The 10,002-nt window shown below is 38.6% G+C and overlaps 1 protein-coding gene across 4 annotated transcripts in view; it reads right to left on the reverse strand.

The window, feature by feature from the left end:
* Positions 1 to 9,627, reverse strand: part of BNIP2 (BCL2 interacting protein 2) — a 25,956-nt gene extending 16,329 nt beyond the window's left edge. For 2 of the 4 annotated variants that reach the window (XM_049613723.1, XM_049613720.1), the window contains exons 1-3: positions 9,431 to 9,625; positions 1,440 to 1,546; positions 100 to 167 (exon numbers count right to left, since the gene is read on the reverse strand). In XM_049613723.1, the coding sequence (XP_049469680.1) occupies positions 100 to 167; positions 1,440 to 1,489 (118 nt within the window). In that variant the 5' untranslated portion in view covers positions 1,490 to 1,546; positions 9,431 to 9,625. Of the gene's footprint in view, positions 1 to 99; positions 168 to 1,439; positions 1,547 to 9,430 lie in introns of all 4 variants that reach the window. The other 2 variants (XM_049613722.1, XM_049613721.1) reach the window with 2 other exon arrangements.
* Between the last annotated feature and the right edge of the window lie 375 nt (positions 9,628 to 10,002).

Genomic DNA, 10,002 nt, shown 5'->3' on the forward strand with positions numbered 1-10,002 from the left:
TTTTTTTTTTTTTTTTTTTTTTTTTGCTTGACAAAGAAAGGTGTTAAAAAATAGCACAAAGTCTATCATTTCATTGAAACCAAAATGTCAAGTTCTTACCAGGCTGGCTCTCTGGTCCAGTTACAGCTAATATATCTGCTTCCATACTATCATCCTCTGGTAAAGGTCTAGAAGACACAGACATAATTTTTATTTCACAAATTAAAAAAAATTTTTTTGAAGTTAAAAGAACTATTAAAAATATAGAACCAATTATGTGGAAAACTGAATAGAGTGGTTTCTTAAGCTTCAGTAATTTACAAACCACTTTTAAAGAAAATTTCAGACTGTCGGAGATGACTTACACATTTAAATAAATAACACATAAAAGTAGATACAAATTCCTTATCTAATTCCTCTTGAATACAACTATAAAACAATTCTAAAAATTATAAACAACCTAAAAAATATATAATTCAAACGCAGGAATTTAATGTGACATATGATACAATGGGTGATGAAGGTAAATTGTCCCTCACGTGGGAGGATGGTGATGACGGCTACAATTCTTTTGAGCTTAGTATTTCTACATTACTATTATCCCCATGTGTTATGCAATGGCTTGGTATTCCCACCAGCTGTCCATATTCCCACTGCTAAGGGACCTTTCTATGCACTGGGATGGTCTTCTAACCAGGAAGGTATGGAAGCATCATTTACATATAAGATCTGCCTCTGCCCTTTTTCTCTTAGCCCAGCTGGTGTCAATACCATTGTAAACACAAATGCAAACATATCAAGGTAGCTGGCTAGATGATCTAAAAAAAAAAACCCTTATTTATTTAATAAATTTTTTCTTAAAATACAAACACAAAATTTAATAATTCTTACAGACATTTAAAGACTCCCTTCTCCCAAGAACCCCTTAGACTCTAAGAAATACCACATTAAAGCATTTTTTTTATAATAACAAAAATTTTGAAATTTAAATCTTGAAAACAAAAATGAAAGATTATAGAAAATCACATATATTTATTGGAATATAAGATACAAGAGAATTCATCTAACTGTTGAACAGGAACTCTCATTTTCTAGTATCAAATGAATACCTTTCAATACTGGGCTGTTTCTTTTTTTTTTTTTTTTAATGCTTATTTACTTTTGAGAGAGAGAGAGAGCGAGCGAGCATGAGATGTGGAGGGGCAGAGAGAGAGGGAGACACAGAATCTGAAGCAGGCTCCAGGCTCTGAGCTGTCAGCACAGAGCATGACACAGGGCTCGAACCCACGAACTGCAAGGTTATGATCTGAGCCAAAGTCGGATACTTAACCGACTGAGCCACCCAGGTGCCCCTCAATACTGGGCTTCTTTAAGAAACTCAATATTCATTTAGTAAGTGACATCTCAATAAAGAGATTTTGAAGTTTTGTTTTAAATTTTCTTTTAAAAGTACTGCTCACATTGGAAAATCTTCATCTTGCCATTCTTCCTTAAGTTCCACACCTTCCATCCTCAGCTTAGATTCAATATCAACTACAAGCTCCTGATAATCCAGAGAGCCAATGTCCTGTGAAAAGAGAAAAATTTATAACAACATATCTTCCATTTTATTTTTTAACCGCTTAAAAGGCATAATAATCTTGTACCTTAGTTCACACCTCCACCCTGGTTGTGAAATCAATTTACTGGGTTTCAACTACCATTATTAAAAAAAAAAAAAAAAAAATAAAAAAAAAAGAATGAGAATGAAGAACGGTGTGTATGTATATATATCCACACACATATATACATATATACATATGTATATGTATACATATATACATACATATACACATATGTATATATGTATACACACATATACATGTATATGTATATATATACACGTGTATGTATATATACATATAGGTATATGTATACATATATACATATATACATATATATGTGTGTGGACATATATACACACATATATATATATTCTAGCAAAGTAAGTGCTATTTGTAATAAGGGTATTGTGCAGTAAAAATATTTGTTTTCAGTTACATATATGCATGTGTATCCCAGGCTGTGATTTAAAATTTATTAAATATTTTGACTTATGCAAAAAAAATTATGCAATTTTAGGGGGAAGGCACAATGAATAAAAAGTAAATATATTCTCTACTCTAGACCCATAATTTTCTGTCATGTGGATGGAGGTTGATTCTAGAAATCGACAGTAAATCGCATTTACATTCATGATGGCACTAAAGCCAAGTGATATGTGTGCTGTATTTTTTTTTTAACTGAGGTGTAATTAACATTTTTGAGTTGAAGTACAATAAACATGCGTGCTGTTTTCTATATTTCCTCCCGTATAGTTTCAATGCCATAATTCTGGAGGTATTTAAAGAAGGCTATTTAGTAATTATCCAGTAGATTAATTTTGATTTGCCTCATATCTACACTAAACTTTTCTCATACAGTTCAGCATAAGTTTTCAGACACTTAGTGAATATTTCTATTGATGCATCTACATGTGTTAACCTAGGCCATTAAATTTTAGTTTGTCTCAGGAAGGGTGTGGGGCCAACATCCTTATTTTACAAAGTGAAGAACCTAGAGATTGGTTTGGTTGATGGAATAAGAAACAGAGGTTTAAGTATATTATTTAAGAAGTCATAAAGATCAACTGGTTAATGAGTGCAACAAAAAACGGACAACTTTAGGGGGAAGAGGTATAAATGAGTATTCAGTTGAATTACATTAGACCAAGTCAATAGATGACTAAAGGTATTTTTTGAAAAAGTAATAAAACATGTATTTCTTAAGAGATAGGAAGTATCACTAGAAGTATTAAAAACAAAGCAAAAAGCGGTTGGCCCCAGTAGAAGAAAGAGGGTGAGATGGGGAGAATGACTGATGCATTTCATAGTAAATCCTAAACTATTTGACTTTTAAAATCATGTATATATAACTTTTAAAAATACTTATCAAATAAAACAAAAGGTGACAGTCATTCACATTCACTTCAATTAGTCTTCTAAAACAACATGGAAGGATCTCAAGGATAGAATGCTAAGTGAAGTGTCAGTCAGAGAAAGACAAATACGTGGACAAATACATCATATGTGGAATTTAAGAAACAAAACAAATGAATGAAGTAAAAAGAGAGAAACAAAAAACTCCGAGTCTTAAATATAGAGAACTGGTGGGGAGGTGGGTGAGGGATGGGTGAAAGAGGTGAAGGGGATTAAGGGTACACTCATCATGATGAGCACTGAGTCATGTACAGATTTGTTCAATCACTCTACTATACACCTGAAACTGATATAATTCCAGTTAATCATACTGGAATAAATAAAGAAAGAAATAAAACAAAGACATGGTTATGGTTTATGGTTGCTTCATGTGCTGTCATTACAACAGTCAAAAGATGTACAAAGCTGGGGGCGCCTGGGTGGCTCAGTCGGTTAAGCGGCCGACTTCGGCTCAGGTCATGATCTCACGGTCTGTGAGTTCAAGCCCCGCGTCGGGCTCTGTGCTGACAGCTCAGAGCCTGGAGCCTGTTTCAGATTCTGTGTTTCCCTCTCTCTGACTCTCCCCCGTTCATGCTCTGTCTCTCTCTGTCTCAAAAATAAATAAACGTTAAAAAAAAAAAAAAAAGATGTACAAAGCTGTACAGAAAAAGCACTGTGTTCCAGAACAACAATAAAATTAGGCAATTTTCTGAAGTGTTAGATTTCACATGGTAAACTAAATTTATATCTCTGCCAAGTTTGAATTCTTACCTCTGCTCAAAGAAAGGTTTCACACATTCTCAAAAGGTTTAAATTTTCGAGGACACGCTTTCAAGTACAGAAAAAATGGCAAATGCTATCTTTTCCTCACTAACATATTTGCTTGGAAAACTCAGTATTTATATATAGGAGTAAGGGATTTTTAACTCTTTGGGAAAACAATGAACGAGGCAATGTTGAGTAGAGAAGAAAATAAACAGAAAAGGGATACCTACCTTACCAATCTCTTCTATTTAAGACACAGACCTAGTGTAAAAGACCCCAAAATTATGGTCAACAAGCCCAAATACTTAATGCTTATTGCCCTAGAAACTGATGGTCAAGAAGACTGAAACACCCGTTAATACAGGTTTAAAACTGTCTCTTTCAAATTTTTAATTTTTTAAATTAATTTTTTTAAATTTACATCCAAATTAGTTAGTATATAGTTCAAATTTTTAATTTTTAAAATTTTAATTTACTCCTCAATGTTTTCTCAAGTCTTTTATAATCACATTAAAGTGAACTAATATACTTCCTAAATTCAATAATCAGAAAAAGTTTCCATTATTTTGTCTCGCCTTTTTGCCAGGTGTTGGAAAAATACCAGGATGTTCTTGGTGTCTTTTTCAAATATCCCACATACTCAGAAAAAGATTTAATATCTCAAAAACAAAAGCAGAGACTGAAAGTGCTATCACTATATTCCCAACACCTAGCACAATGCCTGGCACATAAGCCTGTAAATATCAGTTACATGAATAAATACTTAATTGTAGGTATGACACTGGATAGCAAGCCTTTGTGTTGTTCTACCCCTTAGGCTTATTTTTCTTATTAAACTATGTAAGTAGGCTTTCTGTTGTTTTACTCCCCAAAAAGTGTAGTGAAAATATTTAGGGCAATCCACATCCATGCAATTATCAATTTCTGTTGGTAAAATCATTCCTCATTTGTAAGAGAAAATATGTAACCAGTGAAATTCGATAAGACAAACCCTGTCCTTTCGATCCTCTACCACAGGAACCAGTCTATCACTTGAAAAGAACTTCTCTACCCAATATAGAGCCTGAGTCCTTCAGATATCTCAGCTGATTCATTCAATTTGTACTTCAAAATCATGAAGTACATGATGTTAATACACACAGCACATGGACATGGATATTTAGTTTGGGGATAATTATTTAAGCTAGTTAAACAGAACCCAGGAGGAGAGCTAAAGACACATTCACTCTTGACCATTCCATCACGAATTTTAGGGAGAAAATACACTAGGTAGATAAAAAGTTTAAACAATTGAGAGAATATTGTTCTTGGAAGCACTTAATCATCAGCAGCTGTAAGAACAGGAAACAAACAAGAAAGGAGCAATATAAGCACAACCACTTTGAAGGAAATCAGGACATTGCTGACTCACAAGTTAACTGTGCCTGTTTCCCACTTTTTGTTCATAGATTTAGTAAATTAGAATGGGGAAATAACACTTTAAGATGCCATGTGTTAAAATAACCTAATGCAACAGGAATAACTTGATTTCTCAACAGACTTGTGGTACCGAGAGAACATCATAACTTGTGCCAGTTATTAGTGGAAGTCATAGAGATAAATTCACAACAGTTGCTGACCTCAATGAGGTTAAAAATCAAGGAGAATGTATTTCCTCCTGACAGTCTCTGGAGGGAGGTGTGGTGGTAAATTCAACCAAAACGAAGAAGGGGTTTCCCTATAAACTCAAGATTGAAAACATTAAAAGCAAAAATTAAGTATTAAGGGGCGCCTGGGTAGCTCAGTCGGTTAAGCGTCCGACTTCAGCTCAGGTCACGATCTCACGGTCTGTGAGTTCGAGCCCCGTGTCGGGCTCTGTGCTGTCAGTTCACAGTCTGGAGCCTGCTTCAGATTCTGTTGTGTCCCCCTATCTCTGCCCCTCCCCCACTCACGCTCTGTCTCAAAAAATGAATAAATGTTAAAACAACTAAAAAAAAAATTAAGTATTAGAATCATATTTACAACCGTCTTGGGTTATAAATTATAATCTTACATGACAACTTTACTATTATGTAGTGTAACAGTTCTGCTGGAATAGGTGCTAGTAACCACCATCTACAGTTGCAGAAGGAAATGCCCAGGCAAGCCTTTCACTTCCCCATTTAAACGAAAGGGCTTCGTTCTAAATATTTATGTTCACTTTGCCCTGTAAGGTTGGCAACACTGGTAGCACTATAGGAAAACACTTTAGGCCAACTTATATGTTTACAAAGATCACCAAAACACCTACAGAAAAATCTTATATGCTTGTCACTACTTGAGAGCAGGATCATGCAGGGGTTTTTAAGAATGAAATGACACCATGATCTGTCACCTTACACCTATTAGAATGGCCATTCTCGATTCAACAAGAAATAGCAAGTGCTGGCAAGGGTGTGGAGAAAAAGAAGCCCTTGTGCACTGCTGGTAGGAATGTGAAGTGGTGCAGCCACTGTGGAAAACAGTATGGAGGTTCCTCAAAAAATTAAAAATAGGAACACCATATGACCCAGAAATTCCACTTCTGGGTATCTATCTGAAGGAAACAAAACCACCATCTCAAAAAGGTACATGCAGCCTCATGTTCACTGCAGCATTATTTACAACAGTGAAAGTAGAGAGGCAACCTATGTTTTCATCCATGAATGAATGGTAAAGGAACTGTGGCATACATATAGAATGGAATATTATTCAGCCATAAAAAGAATGAAATCTTGCCAGTTGGGACAAATGGATAGACCTTGAGGGTATTATGCTATGTAAGATAAGTCAGACAGAGAAAGACAAACACTATATGGTCTCACTTAACTTATATGTGGAATCTTAAAACACACACATGTGCGCGCGCGCGCACACACACACACACACACACACACCCCAAGTTCTTAGATGCACAGAACATTGGTTGCCAGAAGGGAGGGGGGTTGAAGGAGTGGGCAAAATGGGTGAAGGGGGTCAAAAGGTAAAAACTTCCAGTTATAAAATAAATCCTACGGATGTAACGTACAGCATAGTGTATTACAGATCTGAAAGATGCTAAGAAAATAATTCTTGAAAGTTTTTATCACAAGATAAAAATGTTTAACAATATGTGGCAATGAATGTTAAATACACTCATTGTGGTGATCATTTCCCAATATATAAAAATATCAAATCATTATTGTATGTACACCTCAAGCCAATATGATGTTATATGCCAACTGTACCTCAATTTAAAAAAAGAGCAAAATGAGATACTCTGTCAAAAATGTTAACACAAAACTCAAGAAAAATTACAATGGTCTGACTCTTCTCAAAATTGTGAAAATAAAGCAAAGAATAATTATGTCACCTATAAACAGTACTTTTAAAAAAAAGTTCTTAATGTTCATTTATTTCAGAGAGAGAGAGACGGAGCGTGAGCAGGGGAGGGGTAGAAAGAGACACAGAATCCGAAGAGAGCTCCAGGATCTGAGCTGTCAGTACAAAGCCTGACATGGGGCTTGAACTCATGAGCCATGAGATCATGACCTGAGCTGAAGTCAGAGGCTTAACCGACTGAGTCACCACCCAGGTGCCCCTAAACAGTACTTTTATTATCAGTATGCAGAACATACTGGAGATGCTCTAAGGCCTTTACAAAGATTAAAGTATAATACTGATCTCCTTATTGTAGTTATAAATATATTTTTAACATTTTTTTAATTATTTATTTTTGAGAGAGAGAGAGCACGTGCGAGGGAGGGGCAGAAAGAGAGGGAGACAGAGAATCTCAAGCAGGCTCTGCACTGTCAGGTCAGAGCCCGACAAGGGGCCGGAACCCACGAGTTGTGAGACCATGACCTGAACCAAAACCAAGAGTCAGATGCTTAATCACTTAATCGACTGAGCCATCCAGGAGCCCCTGTAGTTACAAATATTAGTTGTAATATAAAATGATAATTTTGAGGACCGCCTAGGTGGCTCAGTCAGTTGAGTGACCAACTCTTGATTTCGGCTCAGGTCATGATCTCCAGGTTCAGAAGACTGAGCACAGTATCAGCGTGGAGCCCTCTTGGGATTCTCTCTCCCTCTCTCTCTCTCCCTCCCCCACTTGCACTTTCCCTCCCTCAAAATAAATAAATAAACCTTAAAAAAACGATAATTTTGGAATATTACTATCATCACATTATACTAGTAATCTGCTTTACACCATGTAAGCTTAATAAGACATCTTTCCATCTACTGTTAGCCAAGGTTAATTTTTCAGAACTGGCTATATATACTTCCTTTTTTAGATGCCTTCCTGCATCCCTGATCTTACCAGCATTTCTCCAGATGGAATCCGGAGAACTACTTTCCTTTTCACATTTACTAACCACTTGCACATTCATCATCTCATATGTTCCAATCAACAACTTCTGCGAAGTGTCAAACATTGGTGTTATTATCACCATTTTCTTCTTATATGTGAGGCAAACGACACTACATCCCGGTTCCCAGATTAACCCGTAGACTATTACAGCGCACTGTCTCCAGTTCACCATCAACTTTATACAGAATAAGCCTGTAATGCCAGATCTGGTTACATTTAACTTCAAAGGTCCTCTAACGCTTAAAGACTACAACAGCACTGACTTATGATGGTCTAGTTCAAGTTTCATGTTGGCAGAAGTGGACCTGTCATACTTCCTGTATAAGCCCAACAACGTTAGGTGGCAATTGAGGAGATTAGAAAGATTTAAGAAGAGTGCGGAGAAAATGTAAAATGACAGGAACTAAGTAAAAGATGTGCAAGATCATCAAGAAGATAGTACAAAAGGTAACTAAATTGGGTAACTTCAGTTACCAACCTTATCCATTTACAAGTTGCAGAAATTCTTACACAATTTTAGAGAAAGGATGTTTAATTGAAAAAAAGTTAAGTAATTATGCATTAAGACAAACAGAGGTCCTAATCAAAAAAGGTGAGAACGAAAAAAGCAACACTAAAATGCAACCACACACTTCAGCTAACTATAAGGCACTACGATTACCAGGATGAACAGGGCAAAAGCTGTGCTCTCAAAGAGCTCCAGGAACAGGCAGACAAGGTGAGTTTCAAAGCAACATAACAGACCCAAATAAATTCCTGATTTAACGTGAGCAGATCTAGTTGATCTCAAGGTGCATCAGCTACACCAGGAAACCCAAACCATTCAACAAAAGGCGAAGTGTGAATTCACGCAGGAATTCGTCTTTTCACAGAGGAAGGTCTACTAAAGCTTTCATTACAAATGCCGCTTCCGCGTCTACTCCCCGAGAGTATGAGACACATCAGAAGTCCAAGTTTCTTTGTTCTGCACCAGGACTGACGCTGGTCCTAAATACGGGACCAAAGGGGCCAGGTCACCGCACCCCGACTAGGGTGTGTGCAGGGGGAGCGGAAAAGGGGCAAGTTCTCTCCTGAGAACAACAGCACAAACGGCAGACGGGTGGCGGGGGGCGAGCAAGGATGGCAAAGGCAACCAGGAGCCGAGCCAAGGGCGGGGGCCTAAGCTGGGTGGGGATCCGGGAAGCGCCTCCCGGGCAGGTTCCAAGGCGCCCCCTACACCGGATAACTCTCTGGGCTTCCTCTCTCGGGCTGTCCAGGGGACACGCGCCCCTCAGACATCCGCCCCAGGCCTGCTTCCAGCCCAGGCCCGCCGTGCCTAGTCTTCCCGGGCCGCACTCACCCCGGAGGAAGCCTTGGCCCCCTCGTCTTCTTCGCCCCTCCAGGCCGGCGACGCGGGGCTGACGGCCAGGTCGCAAGAGGTAGCGCCGAGAGGAGCCCGCTCCCCTCGGACGGCAGCGGAGACCCTGGCCCAGTCCCCTGGCTACAGCTGCAGCGGCAGCAGCTGACCCGGATGCAGAGAGCTGCCCCGGCGGAAGTGGTAGTATCCTGACCTTCTTCAGGCGAAGGCGTGGCGTCTTCTCTAAGCAGAGCAGTCCTTGCCCCCACCCCCTCGGCCGGGACGACCCGGACGAACGCCTGCGCAGGCGTCCGCCGGGAGCCCTGTATTCCAGCAGATCTGGAGGCGCGTACTCGCGTGATGGCGAGACTGGGTGCCCGAGTCGCAGAGAGCCCTTTATACACTATTTTGGCTTTATTGATCATTACAATACATTTGTAGCATAAAATGGAGGAAAATAGGGGAGGAAAAGTACCCGAGGCCTCATTTTGGGGAACTAAACTTCAGAAAAACCCTTGGCAAAATTCTCGAGGCTGAATAAAACAGTGCTGCCCAGAATACAGGGAGCGATCAGA

The sequence above is a fragment of the Panthera uncia genome (assembly GCF_023721935.1).
Source record: "Panthera uncia isolate 11264 chromosome B3 unlocalized genomic scaffold, Puncia_PCG_1.0 HiC_scaffold_1, whole genome shotgun sequence".
Taxonomy (NCBI): Eukaryota; Metazoa; Chordata; class Mammalia; order Carnivora; family Felidae; genus Panthera; species Panthera uncia.